Here is a 19853-nt window from a genome sequence, read left to right as displayed (position 1 = left end):
TTTGTGGTGAGGCTTTAAGCCATCCCTTCACAAGCATCATTACACTCCCAGGCTGGGCTGTGAGCCACCCTCTCTCTCACAGATGCCTGCTGTGGGGTTCCTCAGCCCTTGCCCCAACTCAGTGGTGGACAGGTGCTGTTTGTGGGTTTGTCTTAGGCTTAAGATTGATGCAGTTAGAACTAAGAGAAAAGGGCTGGCAGGGAGCAGAGTAGGAGCACCTCCTCATGACTTCCTTGTCCCCACAGCTCTTTCATGTGCTCTCTCTGGGCTCTGACAGGTCTGCATGTTACCCTGCTGACCCCACTCCACCCCACACTCTTATTCTGAGAAGAGGCAAAACTGACTTTAGAACCCAGATACACCCCACAATATTTAAGACCCAGGTTTCATCATGCATGTGGTTTGGGACATGCAGGTATAAAAGCCAGATATAAGCAGTTGTTCCCACTTTCAGGTTTCAGTAAAGGGATTCATTTGTTGTCACTTGAATTTTGCAAGTTCTTGATGAGCTCCATAGCACTGACCGTGTTCTCATAAAACACTAAGTCCTACCCACTTAGAGTGGCATAGTTAACTTTCATGGCACTCGGGCTTTGCAGTGTGTTCTGGGGCAGTCTGTGACTTCTTCACTAAACTGGCAACTGTCATTCATTTCTAGATTTATTTTTCCTTTTCTGATTACTGTATTCTTCTCTGCCTCTCTTATCTCAGATGCAGCTCTACACGATTAGAAAGAGACCCATAAACAGGCATGAACATGGGCTGCAGGCATGGAGAGGACTCTCAGAACTCTTGGATATCCCAGCATGGCTACCTAGTGGACAAATATGTGGGCCCTCTAGCCACACCCCTCAGCTGCCAGGCTGCAGTCAGGGGTGAGCCTTGGGTTCTGGGCAGCCTGTCCTGGTCCTGGGATCTATAGTCAGACCCACCCCACCCTCTGGCGTGTCTGCCACATGCAGTGACCTACAGAGGAGGACAGACTGCACTGCGCAAACCATGAAGCAGATGGCAGAAGGGCAGCCTGTAGCCGCTCCTAGGCCAGATGAGTTGGCTCAATGTTGTTAAAACTATTGAATTGGTTGCTGATACCGGGTAGATTGTATTTGGCTGTAAGTAGCAGAGTGTCTGATTGATAATGTTTTAAGTTATAAAGAAATTTAGTTCAAGCCTTGACCAAGAAACCTGGTGATGGTTGCTCCCAGGCCAGGGCATCCCCGAGGTCCCTCTTTGTATCCTTGCTGCCTTTCCACCCCAGGGGCTTATCACCAGTGGTTACAGAGCAGCTGATGTAGCTGTAAGCATGACACTCACTTCTAGTTTCCTAACAGAAATCTGATGCAGAGATAGATAGCTTCCCTTTCATCAGGAAGGGAAAACTTTTCCAGAAGTCCCTACCTCACCCCACAACCTTTTCTTTAGTTCTCCATGGCTGGAGTCAGAGGTAGGATGGACTATTCTGACAAACTAGTGCCCCAAACAAAATCAGAGTGATTCAAGATGTCTGCCACAGTTTTAATACTTCAAAATCAGAAAACTTCACTGCAGACTGTTTTTGCTTGAGAGATGGGAAGCTCTAACAGCACCGAGCCTTTACTCTTGCCTACAGTGCCTTGCCCTTGGGCCAGGATTCTGCCAGTCACATCACAGTGCCCTCATCCCTTCATCCTTCTGTGTACTCTGCTACACTGCCTGGCTTCCATGGGCTTCTGCTTTACGGTCCTGTCTGAGGTCTGTTTCAGTGTTGACACTTCAAATTTCAGGAATTACAGCAGGAATCTTTTCTTGCCTGCTTTATACCAAGCAGTGTTTGCAAGTAGAGTTGCAATGTCTTGAGTCATTTTATAAGTTTATGTCTGGGAGCATTTGTGCCTGGGAATGTTAGCAAAAGCATGTCTTTCAATATTCTGGTAATTAGAAATTTTAGGTAAGAATATGGAGCCCTTGGGTTAGACACCTAGGACCTTCCATGTTTAGTGACATCATGCCTTATGGTGGGTTGTGGAATATGTACAAGTATGCATGCGCATTGAGTTTCCTGTATTGCTTCTCTGTCTTAATCTAGCTGGGCAGCTACACTTAGGTTGCTAAGTTTCTTCTGCATTTGATACCTGGCTGAGTTTGTTATGCCACACCTGAATTTGCCAATCTTTTTACATTCATTTGTCTTGTCATCCTTCATAGAACAATGGACCTAGCTTATGTGGTTAGAAACTACATCTCATTCTTCTCTGAATCTCCTGCAGCACAGTTCCTGGGAAATAGTCAGCACTCAGTTGGTGTTTAAAAGAAGATGAATTTATTCCATGGGCAACTTCAGGTGTTTTACTGCTTTACAAGTCATTCAAATGTAGAAGACCTCAAAAAGCATGTGCTCTGTAGGTTCCCTTGGAATATTTATAGTTAACCCACTAGGCAGTCCAGAATGTGCTCTAAGTGGTTGGTGCTGCCACATATATGTAGGAGAAAGGGTTTTTAAAAAGCTAAGGATCAGAAGAAATAAGGATCATGGTTTCATCATTATATAGGACTTTATGGTTTGCAAAGCATATTGGCATATATTACCTCATTCCACCCTGTAAGACATTATTTCCACTTTTTAAGTGAGGTTGAGGGAAACTGACTCTCCCAAGGTCACACAGCCAGTAAGCCACTGAGCAGGGATTGAAGCTGCACTTACCATTTTCCCACAGCTCTCTGGTGACATGCTGACAGGACCTACCAAAGTCAAGGGAGACCAATATGGGAGAATATGATTAACTTTTTCAAATCATCAGAAGTAAACTACTTTTTTTAATGTTCATTTTTATTTTTGAGACAGAGATACAGAGCATGAGTGAGGGAGGGGCAGAGAGAGAGGGAGATAGAATCCAAAGCAGGCTCCAGGCTTTGAGCTGTCAGCACGGAGCCCGACTTGGGGCTTGAACTCACAAACTATGAGATCATGACCTGAGCCAAAGTCAGACGCTCAACTGACTGAGCCACCCAGGTGCCCCAGAAGTAAACTACCTTTTATTTATTTATTTATTTATTTATTTATTTATTTTAACGTTTATTTATTTTTGAAACAGAGAGAGACAGAGCATGAACGGGGGAGGGTCAGAGAGAGAGGGAGACACAGAATTCGAAACAGGCCCCAGGCTCTGAGCTGTCAGCACGGAGCCTGACGCGGGGCTCGAACTCACCTACCGTGAGATCATGACCTGAGCCGAAGTCGGACGCTTAACCCACCAAGCCACCCAGGCGCCCCTATTTATTTATTTTTTAATGTTTATTTATTTTTGAGACAGAGACAGAGCATGAACGGGGGAGGGTCAGAGAGAGGGAGACACAGAATCTGAAATAGGCTCCAGGCTCTGAGCTGTCAGCACAGAGCCCGACGCGGGGCTGGAACTCACGGACCGCAAGATCATGACCTGAGCCGAAGTCGGCCGCTTAACCGACTGAGCCACCCAGGCGCCCCATAAACTACCTTTTAAAACTGGGAAGCCTGCATGATAAGGACACCTTCTTCACCTGAACATCTGTGAATGTGCACAACTGGTGTGCAGATCATCAGTGTGGTGTCACTGCTATGGTCCTGAGCATTCAGGGGCACCAATGACCAATGGGATAGGCAGAAGCGCCCCCCCCCCCCCCCCACACACACACATACTGGTGAGCGGCAACTGTGTGTTTCAGGGATTCCTTGCAGAGAAATTCTGAAAATCCCAGAAGATGGGCAGCCCTTCCCAAGCCTCAGCATTGTGTATGAAAGGTTCTAAAGCTGAGGCAGCTCCAGACCCAGACAATGTGACCACGGTTTTGAAGCTGTGGGACTCTGAGACCTTTTCAAGAAACCTCAGATGGATTTTTTCTTTTCATCATATGTTGAGTAAAGTAGAGAGATGTCACTTCTCTCTTTTTTTCTCCCCCTACAGGACAAGACATTTCAAAGAAAGTATTAAATTCATTCACGAGTGCCGACTCAGGGGTGAGGGTTGTCTTGTACACTGGTATGTATGCCTCTACCTAATTAATAATAGCTTGGCATTTCTTCTCAACCTGATTTCTGTCAAGTGTTTTTCTGTGTGTGATTAATTATTTCAGCTCTTAATAGTTCGTCTACCATCTGAATCTTGAACATACACCCCATCTGACCCCTGCCATTTGTTAGTCATCATTAGTTTTTGATGACAGAGAACCCTATGTTTTTTTTTATTTTCATTTTCACAGTAGGATTTCTGTAGTGACTGTCAAGGTTACTGGACAACAGAAAACTCTTTTCTAGCCTATGTCTATCATTCCCTCAAAACAGCCTCCTGTGGAGGGTACAGATTTTGTGGGCTCATCCCTGAAACTTCAGTGACCTTCCAAAACACCGTTTCTTTCTGGAGAGTTTTGATCACATATGTGGGTGTTTAGCATTGTATTAGTGTAACACCAAAATAACCATTTCTTCTACATATGCAGATTGGGGCTTTTACGTATGTTTAGCTTAGTACTTTGAAAAGATCTGAATAGATTCTTAGAAATAAATAGTTTATATATAGCTCTCTACCGCATTCAGCTATACTTTGTGTGGATATGTATATACATACACGAGTACGTACACACTGCAGAGAAAGCTGTTAAAACGCACATAATCCAAGGACAATGTACATAAAGTTCTTAGCACTGTACCTGGCACATGGTAAGCTCTCAGTGAGTGTTGGCTCTCATATTTTATTTTTTTATTTTTAATTTAAATATAGTTGACATTAGTTTCAGGTGTACAATGTAGTGATTTGACAATTATATATATTATGAAATGCTTGTTACCACTAGTATTCATACTAATCACATAACTAATATGTCAAAGGAACCAGTAGCCAACATCCTAGAGCTGGAACTCTGCTGTTCATTAAAGTTTAGGCTGAGCATTTCCCTCTTTATATTGAATGAGGCTCCATATTGAATACTCTTCAGCCACAGAAAAAGATAAGATCTTGCTATTTCAGCAACATGGATAGATCTAGAGGGTATTATGCTAAGTGAAATATGTCAGAGGAAGCAAATACCATAAGATTTTACTTATATGTGGAATCTAAAAAAAAACCACATGAATGAACAAACAAAAAACAAACAAAAGCAGAACCAGACCTGTAAATACAGAGAACAAACTGATGGTTGCTGGAGGGGAGGAGGTAGGAGGATGGGCAAAATGGGTGAAGGGGAGTAGGAGATACAAGGTTCCAGTTTTGGAATGAATAAGTCATGGGTATAAAAGGTACAGCGTAGGGAATATAGTCAATGGTATTAGCAGTGAATGGTGACAGATGGGAGCTACACTTGTGGTGAGCACGGCATAATGTAAAACTTGTAGAATCACCTGGAATTAATGTAACATTGTATGTCAACTATACACAGTTTTTTAAGAAAGAGACAATATATTGTAAAATATAGATATTTTTAAAAAGCTTAACAGTCCTTTGAGTTTCCCCAAAGAAGTTGCTGTTGCAGTGAAAGCTCTTTGGAAATGTGAAGTGATGTCTCCTGGGCTGCGTTGCTGCTGAGATTGGTGATAAACTTGTCTTGACCAAGGAGATCCATTGCTTGATATCCAGGAGAGCCATCAATGAAAACTAAACTGTTCAAAGGACCTGTAACCCATAATAGGAGAGCAGGGATAGTAGATCATTTGATTGCTTTAGAAAAAAACAGCATTCTGCAGTTTTATGCAGTTCTTGAAATAGTGTGATTTACTTTTTTTACTTTTAAAAAGAGTAGGACATGTAACACATTGTGGGTTTTGTAATGGTAATCTACATTTGATTAAAAGCACTTTGAGGAGTGCAGTTGGGACCATATAAGGGGAGTTCTGAAATCTTGTGCCTGTGCTTCTATGGCTCCTGGTGAATTAGAATCTCTAGGTTTGTACCCCAAGAGGATGTATTTTTTTAAAAGCTCTCAGTATTTCTGAAATAAAACCCTAAGAAAGAGCCACTACTTGAGAGTCATTGTTTTATTATTATTATCATCATCATCATCATCATCATCATCATCATTTGAATATGTGTAGATATGATATTCTAGGAATTTGTATTTCATATGGTTGTATAAATCTGAAGATAGGCTTTTCTAAAAATGAGAAATTTTCTAAACTTCCCCATATTAAACCGTTGCTAGAACACTCTAAATCTGATGCAGCACAGCCTTCTGTGACCACCTTAATTTGCATATGCATTTAAAATTGGTCCCTTACTCAGCCTGCCTGATATAATTAACCGTTCTTGACCCATACATCCCAGAGCACATGGAATGTGTCCTCTCTTGTACTCTGCTTAGTTATGTCAAGAAGAATAAATATTTCCTAAGAGCTTCTGTATGTAATGGGTTTTTCAGTTATAGATTTAGTTTTCATTTATCTTAGAAAACCAGACTTAAAAAAAAATGAAGTCTTCTAAACTGCTGCAGTTTATGAATAGATTTATTGCATAGATCCAGGACCCTTCAAGTTCCTTTGATGTGCTTTGGTTAGTTTTTTTTTTTTCTGTCCTGGGAATGGGGAATATGTGAAGAGGGGCTAGGAAACATAGAAAATCATAAAACTGAAGTGTCCAAAGCCATAGCCAGTAGGAAATCTACAAAAAAATGAGGCTAACACAGATACTGAATGCCTGAGATTCTAGTGTATAATAAAGTAGAAACGTATAATAAAGTAGAAGCTTATATGTTTCTGAATAATTTCATACTGGCTTGGTGTCCACTCATAATCCAAGGCAGGATGACTTTCTCAAACGAGATCCACAGAATCTCCTGCTCTCAGTGAATCACAGGATAGACTTCTGGACTGAAACCCTTTGCCCATGTGAGTTCTTTTGGCCCTACAGCCTGGCTGGTGTCTCCAGGAGCGTGACTCTGGTGATCGCATACATCATGACTGTCACCGACTTTGGCTGGGAGGATGCCCTGCACACTGTGCGTGCAGGGAGGTCCTGTGCCAACCCCAACCTGGGCTTCCAGAGACAGCTCCAGGAGTTTGAGAAGCATGAAGTCCACCAGGTAACCATGTTCAGGAGACTTTGGTGATGTAAACAGCAGCCCCTGGGAAGATGCCACAATCTTTCTGTACATCATGTAGGTTGGAGTTAGGCCCACAGAAGACATCTAGTCCAAGAATGCCCCACCTGCATCCCCATTAAAGTCCTCAGCTTAGAACGTATCTTTTACCATCAGACCCAATATTAGCTTCTTTTTATCTCCCTTTGGGTCAAGTACCATTTTCTTGGTTTGGCTTGCTTTCATGTCCTCAGGCCACAATCTGGAAGAAGCAGTTATTTCTCTTGCTTGACACTGGCTGGCCAACCACAGACCCATGATTATCCAATGCCTATTTATTCCTTGTTTATATGTGGCAAAATCTGTACCGTTAAGTAATGGGTAAAATCTATGTGAATGCAGGTGTGTGTGTGACATTTTGGTTTTTTTAACTTCTCCAGTACCGACAGTGGCTGAAGGAAGAATATGGAGAGAGCCCTTTGCGGGATGCAGAAGAAGCCAAAAACATTCTGGGTAAATATAAAGAGCAAGGGCGTGTGGAGTCCCAGCCTGGTACGAGGCGGTGGAGCAGCTTTCAGACCCTGCCTCCTCTGGCCTACAGCAACTATACGACGGAGACCTAATAACAGAGTGATCTGGTGCCTGCCTTTCCATCCCTTGTCTTCAGTGCATTTCTGCTGGGTGCCCTGGAATACTGACTGCCCCCATGGAGGACAGGAGAGGGAGGGTGGCGAAGGTGGATCCAGGCTTCTTCTCCATGAACCCACCCCAGGCCCCTTCACTCAGCCAACTTCTGCCCTGCCTGAGCTTGGGGAGTCTGCTTGACTGCCCCGTACCAACTCATGTGTGCACCTGTGTGCAGGCAAGTGTGCATGTGTGCCCGTGAGCGTGAATGTTCATATTGCAGCAACAGTAACAAAATCCATGCTGACAGCCTTGGTATCACCACCCTTCCTTTTTCCAAGACTCCACATGGAAGTCATTTGAAGTTAACATTTTAAAAGCTTCTCAGCCGGAAGCAGCCTGTGGCTGTGAGCAAACAGAATCCAGGGTGGTCATGGTGAGAGCAGCAGGAGTCCAGACTCCCTCCTGAGTGTTGTTCCAGGGGCCCTGGAAGACAGAGAAGGGGTGCTCTGAGCATTGCCTCAATCTTTCAGTGAAAGTGTCCCAGGCTGTGGCTCCTACCACCTCAAGTCAAGACCCCCTTCTCAGCCCATCATATCCCTGAGTTCTACTTAGTGTTTGTTCTTGGTGGCACTGACTATATTTAAGTTCCATGGGGAGACCAACCACTTCAACCCAGGCTGTATGCCCAGAGTGCCCTTCCTTTCTACTCCTGTCCAGCTTCACTTGCTCTCAACCTCTTGTTCTCTTGCTGTTAGCACTCTGCAAGGGCCTCTTTGCAACATTTGCATGCATCTTCAGGAATTGGGAAGAGCATTTATTAGGCACTGTAGCAAGTTTGCATTTAAAAATACATTTTAAAATGCCTGAGCACTTATTAAGCACTTTTGTGTATGCTGTGGATTTGATATTCGACCTCAGCTACCTCATTAAATGTTTTTTGAAAAGGTGTTTTCGTTACTGTAATCAACTCATAGTTGAAAATGTTTGGTCATGATTGCTTTTGAAGCCAAAGTACAAAGCATCAGTATCAATGGGCTATTTAAAATTTTTGACTGGAGCTCCAATGATGCTTTCTAGTGGGTAAAATTTCACATTCAGGCCGAGGCCAGCAGGCCTGGAGAATGTCTGCAGTTTGCAGCATGGTACAGCAGGAATCTTGGAATGCTGCGAGCAATCTCGTGGTTCAGTCTTTTATACCACCTCAAATTGTTTAAACACACAAAGCCACAAGAATGAAAAAGTATGCTTGGCCTCTCCCAGAAAAGATGTTGCAACCCAGTTTCTCCAAATTCCACCAACAAAACAGCCCCTGAATAAGAAGAGCAGTTTTCCTGTGCATATAGAAGGTATGTCACAGGTGAGCTCTTTGGGGACCAGAGAAAACTCTACACACCCACATAGGCCCCTGATATACACTGGGAAAGGGAAGCGTGGCCATGGACTTTTCCATCTACAGCTGAAATAATTTGTCTATGAGGTACATTTTTTTTTCTTAAACCAAAAAGAAATGTGAATATGTTCACAGAAATAATATTTAGGATATCAGCTGGAATCCTTAAATATGTGTGTACATTTATGAACATCTAAATGTATTCTTATAGGTCTTAAAATGTTGCTTTAATATTTGTTGCCAGTAATATTCTTTCTCCACAGCCACTCCAAGAATTCTGAAGTACTGGGCCTTTCTCAGAAGACTGTAATGTACCTGAAGTTTCTGAAATATTGCAAAGCCACAGAGCTTAAGGCTGGTGCTGCCAAAAAGAAAAGCAACCTAGAGTTTATTTTTAAGTATCCAGAAGTGATTTGTAAACTTGTTTTTCATTTTAAATTGACTACATGTGCGATGGTGGTGATATATGTTGAGAACTAAGGGTACTCTTTTAGCAAGAGAAAATATTTTTACCTTAATTCCACTGCTGCATCTATTTCTTTAACCTTAACTTTGATGTTTAAGCAATTTTTTTAAATGTTTGTTTATTTTTGATAGAGATGGAGACAGAATGTGAGTGGGTTAGGGGCAGAGAGAGAGGGAGACGCAGAATCTGAAGCAGGCTCCAGGCTCCGAGCTGTCAGCACAGAGCCTGATGCGGGGCTCAAACTCATGAGCTGTGAGATCATGACCTGAGCAAAGTTGGACACTCAACCGACTGAGCCACCCAGGAGCCCCATGTTTAAGCAATCTGAAGAGCCCTGCTGCACTGCTTTGGTGACTATTTAGTAATCATGATTGCTTCTCATGAGAATTATGCTGTGTAAACTCTGCCCATATGTTCTTCAATTCCCCAGCTTGGGACATATCTCTTGGTGTGTGTTTCACCCATGGTTTGCGTTCTCCATGGTAGAATTTACCAAGAGCTACACATTTTTGTTAACAAAAGGCAACCTAGCATTTAACTTCATGGGCAATGCATTCTTCCTGAGGTGAGGGGTGGACACTGTATGTGTTTCTGCCTATGAGGGTCATGATACAGGATTGGAGCCTGCTCTCATAGCAGTAGTGCTGGTTTAATTGCAGAGGCAATGAAAAGTAAATTAATTTCACCATGAGAGAAAAATTGATCTTCAATGTGAACAGAAAGAAATTCATAAATTGGACTTACAGTTTGTTTGCACATGTGTGAGAACTGAATATTTGGCACCCCTGGAATTATTGCACTTATCTCAGGGGTGTGCAGCCCAGGTACTCCATGATCATTTGCTGCACATTGTTGAATGCAGTTTATTCTGATTCCGTATTCAGCTTTTAATTTGAAGAAACACACACTGGCCTAAAGAGCAATTTAAGTCAATTTCCTAAATTTTCCATTTCTAAATCCAGGGGAGAAGGAAGGAAATTTGACTTTTTAGTCTAAGGATAGGGTTGGCTTGAACTAAGGGCAGGTGAACACAGGAGCTGATGTACCTGGACCCTTTAACTGTAGGTGGCAGGCTTGACCTGTGTTCTGAGTTTCTGCTTCAACCAGGGAGGGGCTAAGGGAAGGGGCTGGGAGCTGTGTGTTGGGATGAAGAGGACCCTCTGTACTGGCAACAGCCCCTGATGGGTGTGAGATGATGCACAGTGATCAGTTTGGGTCATTAAAATGCTTATTCTGACTCAGCAGGCCTGCCTGAATGTAGTACAGGTAATCTAGTTGTAGGAACCTTTGAGTACGCCCATGTGTCATACTTAAAAGCCCCAAGATGTTTCCACTTCCCACTTGTGAGGATATGCCAGAGCCTTGTCTCTGGAAAACTCAGGGAAAATGACCAAGGCTGAACACAGAGCCTCTGGAAGACCTCTGTTCTGTGTGTAGGACATGAGGCGGCAGAATTAGGAAAACAGGTTTGCTGGCAATGGCCCCAATCCAGTAGGGTCACCCACCCCTTGCAGCCTGACATCCTTTCCTGTCCACTTCTTCTTGCTATAGGATGAGATCTGGCACCAACAATAATCATCTAATAATTGGTGTTTTGTGGGTTACAAAGTATCACTGCAAAGCTTTATAAACCCACAGACAGGGTTATTCATTTGAGTCTCAAAGAGGCTAAGAAATACACTGGAAAGTGAAAATGTTAGTGCTTCTTTGCCTGAATCTGGATCTTTTGATCCCAAATCAGTGGGTAAAGTGAGAGGGAGGGGCTGAGCCACCTCTGGGCTTTGCACTTAGAAGTTTGTGAGCCTCTAATGAGGGCTAAGAGAGAACAGGCACCCCTGTAGCAAAGCTGTATGGCTACTGAAGCCAGAACCTCTATTTGCTTCTCCCCTTTTCTCCCTGGAGAGTTTGTTTTGATCCCCATTAATGGTGTTGACAGGAAAATTGACAATTACAGAGTAAGTCCTAAGGACTAGTATAGGTGCTCCCAAAATGTGTGGGAAAGGGAAAGAGAAACACCATTCCAGTTTTGGGGTGAGTTAGGCAGTGTTCAGGGAAGGTATCTTGGAAAAAGTGATACCTAATTTGAGACTTGAAGCTTAAGTTCTAGAATTAGCTGGGCATAGTGGGAGGAAAGGGAGTCCAGGCCCAGGCTCAGCATGCATGTTAAGTTGGTGGCATGAGGGAACACAGTGCACTGGGATGACCCCAAGTCATTGTGTAAACTAAAGCAAGAACCAAGGGGTGGGCATTGGTGGTTAAGTGGTACAGACAAAGCTGCACACACAAGCAAAGACTCAGCTGGCCAAGGTGATACCATTGCTTAGTGTCTGTTGTATAATAACTGGTTTACTTCTTATACCAGTCCTTGGAGCTGATCAAGCTCAGAGGTCAGGTGCCCTGCCAGCTTTCCACAGGCTGATTCTTGAGCTTGGAACCTCATGAGCAGCATGAGTACCATTATGCAGATATAATGGGTATAATGGGTGGGGGCTCATTGAATGTGCTGGAGCAAGCAGGAACCATGGTTGGTGTGTAGGTGGAGAATTAAGGCGGGGGGTGGCAGTCAGGGGGCAGCTGTTATGTCATCCAGGTGATTGAAACTAGTGCCCTGAACAGGGTCATGGTGGTAGAGATGAAAAGGGACAAAGGAGGCAAATAGATTTGGGATTGAGGGAGGTTGGGGAGGGAGAAGCAAATGCTCTTAGTATTGGGATGAACATGGGGGACTCTGGGTTTTGTGGCCTTGCCACTCTGGAATCTTCCAACACAGTGGTTCTTTGTACCAGTATCCTCCTTCCCCATGATGATTGTTTGTAGGATCTGAAATGTCAAGGTTAGATTTAAGGGGGCTGCCAGACCTAGGACCTCCAAAGGCAGTCATCCCAGCTTTGCAGATTAGGGCCTCAAGTTTATCCGTGTATACAGGACAGACTCCCTGGAATAGACTCATGACAATTAATGTGGAATTCAAATGTCCAGTTTCATAATTTATCATGAAAAATAAAAGAAAGTAGCTTTATGAAAACAAATTTTATTCACTAGACTATCTCTTTCATTATCAAGATTTGTGAGGGAAGCCAAATTAGTCATTAGGCATTGTCTTGTGAGATGGACATGGAGCTAAGAGCCTTAGTGGTGTGCAGGGAGTAATCCTGATCTGGCATCCCCCATGATTGGAGTGCTTTTCCCATAACATGCTGGAGTGGTGTTTCTGCCAGGCTCCTGCTTTGCTTCCTGAAGTCACTTTTCCAGGGTCTAGCAGACTACCCAGTTTATATACTTTTTTTTTTTCCCAAGGTTTAAATCATGTTTTTTTAGAGCACCTTCATTAACCTTGGGTATTCTTGTGTGTCAAAAGCATTTATGCTTTTCCGTGAAGATGAGTTCCCACTAGTGGTTTTTTTATTTATTAGGTGCTTGTTCTTTCTAGTTTCTGTCTCAGCAGGGAACCCCATTTCCAACTTCTGGGGCTTCTTTGTGTTACTCATGCACAGAGACAGCCTATAAATTCTGGTGATTTGTGTGCATATGTGTGTGCACATACACCTGTGTTTTTTTGGTTTTTAGTTTTTAGAGAAATCTTTAACTTTCAGGAGAGTCTTGCGTACAACAACAAAGGTACCTTGAACTCGGGTACCCTAGATGGCAGGTACCTGGAACACCCAGGGAAATGTCAGAGCTCATGTTGCACAACCAGAGCTGGTCACGAAGGGCTGCTCTTTGCACCAGTATCTAGTCATAAAAATAGGGAACACACTAAAATTCAAAACCCTGTGATCCCACACTAGATGACTCCTCCCATCCTGGCCCTAAGTTATTAATAATTTTATTAAGAATGTGCTTTCAACACGCTTATATTTATATATGTACTTAACAAGAAATCACCAAGACTTCAGAGGGAAGTTCCTCTTCCCTTTCCTTTTTATTGCCCAGAGAAAGGGAGAAACTGAGAAGCAAAAAAAAAAAAAAAAAAAAAAAAAAAAAAAAAAAGCTGCCTTTGATTTGTAACTGAAGGCTTGAGCATGTCAGTCATTCCCTTAGGATTTAGTAGGGTCTCCTTAAACCTTGGGCTCATCAAGACTGTCATGGACTGGATTCATATAACACAATGGCCACATTTCATCATGCAGAGAGATCTTGACACTTTGCTCTTATTTTCCTACCCCTGCTATAGATCTTGAGACCTGTCACTGCAATAACAGTACATAATTAGTTCAGCCAGTACCAAAATTAGTAATCAAAATTAGTATCTATTTTGCAGCTTAGGCTTAACCACCTAATAAGCATCTGACTAAAGGTTACAAGTGCTGTGTCTGTGTCTCTTTCCATCTGGGGAAAGAATTGCCAGTACGTTTTTGAACATCTGCAAGTTTGGGTTTATTTTGACTCTGGATATCTTATGCAAACTGTTGATCAAGAGTTAGTAATTTGCAGTTAATTTTCCTGAAGCTCCTAGTTCAGTTATTAGAGTCTGGTGTCAAAAGAGCTATTTTAGCAGGTGACTGAAATTACTAGGCAGTTCAACATTCTGAGTGTGGTGTTCACTGTTTATTTAGAAGTAGGGTTAAGAGAAGATGTTTTAGATAGAATTATACCTGATCACAGCCTTTACACAAAGGCCTATTTAAGAAAACTGGAGAGAGGGGGAAAAATAAAACTGATTTTTACAGGGTTAACAATTCCTTCTAGGAATAATGTCACTTGCAACAATTTTGGGAAACAACACTGATCATGCCATTTCACCATTTGTCCAACTTGACCCAAGGAGACCCCATTACAGGGGCCTTTCCACTCAGCTGCTCAGTCCTCCGGGGCCCACATCGGTGACAAGTGAAAATATAAATAAGAAGTTGCCATTGACATTATGTTGGCCTCTCTCTCCCCTCAGAGTCCATTTATCATCAAGTGTTTTGCCCTCAGTTTCTTGTGCCCTTCCCAGAAGTGGCCAAACCAGCACAAACAGGAACCATACTTTCTAGTGAGCAGGTTTGCCTTTTGTTGGTTGGCTGTGGGATTCCCCAAGGCACTGATATGGAGCCTTTTGGGAAAATAAAAATCAAAAGGCCTCTACATTGTGCACTAAAGAAATGTCACCTTCTGCTTTGCAAAGGGTGTGCCCTTCAAGGCAAGAGACCCAAGTGGCACCGAGCTTCCTCAGAATGGGAGTCCCTAGAGAAACTTGTCATGTGCCAGGAGTCAAATGTTTGGATGCTCCTTGGTTTGTGTTAAGCCACACTGATGTGGTGACAGAAAGTCAAGAAGGTGTGAGAGGAGAGGACCATTTCTTGACTGTTTGCAGAGGCCTTCATGGATCTCCCCAAATCAGGTGCATCCCAGAGGTGTATTGCAGGTGTGGGCTAAAACCCACATTTCATGCCTTGATATTCACTGCCTCACAGCACACAGCCCTGTTCTCTGCTTTGCCAGAGCTCCTTCCTATTATCTTCCACCTTCCAGGAGGAGGAAGGCACAGGTCCTCATTAAGCAGGTTGGGGAATAGAGGTGGTACTTAGTAAATGAGAGACCAGGGCCCTGGACTGGTGACCAGGAAGCCAAGATAGTCACATGTCAGGCAGGCCTGACTCAGGTCCAGTTTCATCCTGGTTCTCTGGAATACCTTGGGGAAGTCCCAGAGGAGGCAGCCCACTCATGTGGGGAACTTCTTCTAAGACGGGAGTGAAAGAAGCTCCCTAGGAGGGATGAGCAGTGCTAGAGGGTACCCTGTGTCCTGGCACAGTGATATGGCCAGAGGCAGCCTCACAGCTTTCCTGGGTGGCATTTTATGTGTCTATAAAGGCCCTTCTAATCCTGAAGAGCTCACATCTGGATAACAAGACAATCAATCTTGTGATAGTCAACAATTATTGAGTACATAATGTGGGAGAGAAGCTGGCATTGAGATTTTTCCTTGAAATCACTTCTGGCAACAATCCTGTTGGATAGATTTTACTATTATCACCATTTTTCAGATGAAGAAACCAAGTTCTAGAGAACTTGAGCATTTCCCAGTCTCAGGGCCAGAAAGTGGCCAAGTGAGAATTAGAATCCAAGCAATCTGACTGAGGTGTGCGTAAATGTCACCACTCCTTTCAAAATGCCACTACCTCTCCGAGGCTAAGCTAATGAAATACTAACAGTCATGTGCTTTCATGTTCAAGTTTTTTTTTCTGAAGGTGGGTTTACATTAGATCACAGGAATAGTGGGGAGATTAAGGTGGACGATAGGTAGATATATGTAAGTAGGCACATGAGAAAGACTTTTTTTTTCTTTTCATCAAAGCCTGCCCATTGTGCATACACTATGGCTACCACACATACTTCTGACTGGGCATTTCTGACTTAGCCTAGAGTAGCAGGCAGAGTACTGAGATGTCCTGGGGCTCCAGGAAGTGCTTTGCAAGAATACAGAATGGCCCATGTGTGTATGGGAAGGGGGACGGGGCTAATGCCTGGTACTTTAAGCAGATGGTATTTTGTACTTGATGTACCATCATTACATAAATGGAGGAACTTCTGTGAGGGTTTTGCAAGAAGCTTAGGGATTTGCTGTCATTCAAGTCAAATAACTCAAATGAAGACACTCATTGAGGACAGAGACATGGGAAGCAACAGTGGATGTCAAAGCAACCAGAGGCTGACAGGACCTCCTTCCAACCCCTGGGGCTGAGGGCCAGGGCTGGGAGATGGAGTTACTATAGCCAAGTAAGAAGTGGGCTGTGCAGGGCTGTCCAGAAGGACCTGGGCAAGGAAGGTCTTTAAGAAGTATGGGAGGTTGGGAGGGAGCAGAGTAGAAATTTCCCATCTGATGTCCTCCTGTCCTATCTCCCTGAACCTAATGGGAAGCTGGCCAGCAGAGGATTCTGTATGCTGTGATCTTGGGGGACAGAACAGGATGATTGCCATACAACAGGCAGACCTGGAACTCAGCCTTGGGTAGGGCGGAGATTCAGCGATAGGATGGAGGAAGTGCCACAAGCTTCCAAGAAGTATCTGAGTGTCAGCAAGCTGATACTAAAAGTGGGTCTGAGTGGGGAGTCTGGTTCTCCTACACACTTTGTCCTGAAGTGTGCTATCTGGAGCTTGGCCGGTGACTCACTGCTTTCATCTGTAGAGAGCATTTAGAATCATCCATGCCTGCCAATGTGCCCTCACTGATCTGTGCTTTCCTATGGCCTAGCTGGTGAAATGGCATCCCCTGAGAGAAGACCATCAGGGTCAGGTGGCATCTGAGCATCTGCTACAAACTTTGCCCTTGTGAGAGTCCCCCCTCCTCCGGACCACAGCCCATGAAGAGCAGGGGAGGATATTCTGCAGTGCCTCAATCATGCTACAGTGCCCACAGCTCACTGGGAGAACCACTTCATGAGATGTTTATAGAGCTAGCACCGTTCAGACTGCCATGAGGGAAAGGAAAATGAGGCAGGGCAGCCTTGTCCTCAGATTTTGAGTTGGGGATAGAAGAGAGTCACTCCCAAATGTTCTGTGAACAAATGCTGAGCATAGAAGCATGAATGCAGGCCAAGTGGACCACGGATGCTTCACAGAGAGTGTCCTGCTAGGAAAACTTGGAAGAAGAATCAAGTGCATCCAGGGAAGAGGGTGATACACAGGTAAAGGCACAGGCAACAGTGAACATGGTGTACTTGGAAGTCTAAGACCTTAGAGAAGGTGATTGTGAGGGAGGTGAGGGTTGGAAAGTAGAGTGCTTAATCCCGTCCTGTCATATAAACTGTAGGCAGCCGTGGGGGGGCCTTGGATTGATTTGGGTCCACCAGGATGGGCTAGAGTCAGGAAGTTCAAACAGTTAGGAGACAGGCTCACTGGATGCCCCCATGGGACCTCTCCAATGACAAATCTACCAAGTGAGGCAACATATATCGTTACCACCTTGAAGTAATTATAGGCAGTGCTGGTTTGCTTTCTCCAGAAGCAGAAACAGAGTTAGGGGTACAAAGGATTATTGGCAGATAGCATCTGTGACAGGAGGGCCGTGGGGCTGTCAGGAAGACAGTCCCACCTCCCCATCAGAGTAGCCTAGGGGCAGGCATGGCTGGTTGCCTCAGAAGAATGGCCTGAGCTGCCAGAGAAGGCACCCCTGAGAGGTCAGAGCTCAGGGATACTTACCATTCTCACACAGTAGGACAGCCTGATGCTCTCCAGGGACACCTGGTACTAAAGTGCAGCCTTGCAGAGATTTGTCTCCACAGTGTCTCATACAGCAGGACTTCCCAAAATGCTTCACCCAAACTCCAGTGCTGGATTCTTCAATGTGGCTTGGTCATTTGGGTGCCTCTGGCAACTGAAAGCCCTCTCCCCTCTTCTCTCCTTCTCCCCTTGTCCCCCCTCTATCCTCCTGCCCCCTCTCCCTCCTCCCTCCTTCCTCCTTCACTCCCCTCCTCCCCTCTTCCCCCCAGTTCTCAGATTAGAACTGGGTGTAGAGAAGGTTGAAAACAATGCCAGGGTTTAGCGGATTCCAACCATTCTCCTCACAATAATTGCAGCCTCAGCTGCCACCAGGGATGCAGCAGGACCTCTCCACTCCTGGGGCAGGAGATGTACAGACACACTGTTTATATAGCATTTATTAAAAACAAGCTTTAGGGGCGCCTGGGTGGCGCAGTCGGTTAAGCGTCCGACTTCAGCCAGGTCACGATCTCGCGGTCCGTGAGTTCGAGCCCCGCGTCAGGTTCTGGGCTGATGGCTCAGAGCCTGGAGCCTGCTTCTGATTCTGTGTCTCCCTCTCTCTCTGCCCCTCCCCCGTCCATGCTCTGTCTCTCTCTGTCTCAAAAATAAACGTTAAAAAAAAATTAAAAACAAGCTTTAGTAACAAGTAAAAGAGAATCTTTTATTACCATCCAGAGCCACAATCCTAAACCATTCCAGTGATAAAATATGTCTCCCCTGAAAACTTACTTTGTTGATCTAAGTTTAAACAATGGCTGTCTAGAGTTTTAATAAGATATACATAAGCTTAAAATGTACATGTTTTTATTATATCCTTTAATTAACAATATGTTCTACATGGAAGTGAGTGTGGAGAACTCCCAGTTAATGGGCATGACTGGGACATAGGAAATCAACTGGTCGGTTGTGTTGTTTTGTTTTTCTTTTCCAGTAAATTCAGAGTGATTTGGAATCCAAGCTCCATGGGGCAAGTTTGGTCTCCAGTCTCTGCGAGATTACATTTCTGCACTTGCAGAGTAGATTTGAAATAACCAAGGGTTTTATACTCAGTTCCTTTAATCTGGCATTCTGAGTGACCACTTGAATGTTTACTTGTCTAAATATTTTTGGCTGCAGACATATTAGAAAACCACAAGAATTGGTCCCAAAGAAACCTAGACATGCTATTTATAGAATTTGATGTGGAATGGGATTTTTATGCATCTTGCCCTATCTTATCTTTTTAGTTAACACTTTTTCTACCTACTTGTGTATCTGTTGTTCAACATGAAATAAATTTTTCAAAATAAACTAAGTGTTCTATGACCAATGATGAGTGAAGATCAACTGACAAATCTCACATAAAGAGAAGTTCAGTTTTGACAAAATCATTGACAAGTTCGTAGAAGTTATGGCTTAAAAATTGTAATTATTCATTAATGTGGCAGACCAACATCTAGGTATATGTTCCTCCCATTTTTCAACATATGCATTACTGTAATTAAAGAGTATTCATACATGACTTTTTCCTTTTTACTGTGATTTTTTTTTATTTATTATGATAATACAAAATTCAATAAAAGAACATTTTTACAGCGTGTGTAAAATGGCCCCTATTATTCTTTACTTCATGACCATTACTGATTGTCACATAGAGGATCCAGGTGTGAAATGCACAGGTATGATTCTGGGTTCACAAGGTCCTTCAGTGAAAAACAAAACACATTTTTATGTGCTTCACTTTCTTCTTTCTGTATCAGTCCTCTTTCCTTAGGCAATATTGGAGGCCCTGAAAGCCTGTCTGATTTCACTGTAGCCTGCATTAGTGGGTGCCCTGTGCCCCTATTCTAATTTGGTTTTATCACATTTCCTAACATGTAAGATTTGGCTGTTTCCATTCTCTATAGAGACAACAGTGAAAAGATAATGAAAATTCTCCAGCTTTTCACATGTTTCTTTCATTTTTTCTGGTTCTTTCTTCAAAGATAATTAAAGATTACTTTGGTTATTTTTGAGGATGGTGGGTGGGAAAGCTGCTTTATTTTCCCTGTGCTGTGTTCTCCTGTGGGTATACCTTCCATTAAGAAGCTCATTATAAGAGGGGCGCCTGGGTGGCTCAGTTGGTTGAACGTGAGACTCTTGATTTCAGCTGAGGTCATGATCTCAGGGTCATGGGATCAAACCCCA

General features: G+C 43.6%; 1 protein-coding gene across 3 annotated transcripts in view; it reads left to right on the top strand.

The window, feature by feature from the left end:
- Positions 1-17971, top strand: part of DUSP22 (dual specificity phosphatase 22) — a 71408-nt gene extending 53437 nt beyond the window's left edge. The window contains exons 5-8 of one of the 3 annotated variants that reach the window (XM_043590972.1): positions 3921-3995; positions 6852-7023; positions 7461-7533; positions 16681-17971. In XM_043590972.1, the coding sequence (XP_043446907.1) occupies positions 3921-3995; positions 6852-7023; positions 7461-7533; positions 16681-16733 (373 nt within the window). In that variant the 3' untranslated portion in view covers positions 16734-17971. Of the gene's footprint in view, positions 1-3920; positions 3996-6851; positions 7024-7460; positions 14755-16680 lie in introns of those variants that run through there. The other 2 variants (XM_043590973.1, XM_043590971.1) reach the window with 2 other exon arrangements.
- The last annotated feature ends 1882 nt before the right edge of the window (positions 17972-19853 follow it).

This window comes from Prionailurus bengalensis, chromosome B2, assembly GCF_016509475.1.
Source record: "Prionailurus bengalensis isolate Pbe53 chromosome B2, Fcat_Pben_1.1_paternal_pri, whole genome shotgun sequence".
In the NCBI taxonomy this organism is placed as follows: Eukaryota; Metazoa; Chordata; class Mammalia; order Carnivora; family Felidae; genus Prionailurus; species Prionailurus bengalensis.
Note: the sequence above shows the minus strand (reverse complement) of the source record. Positions and strands in the feature narration are given on the sequence as shown.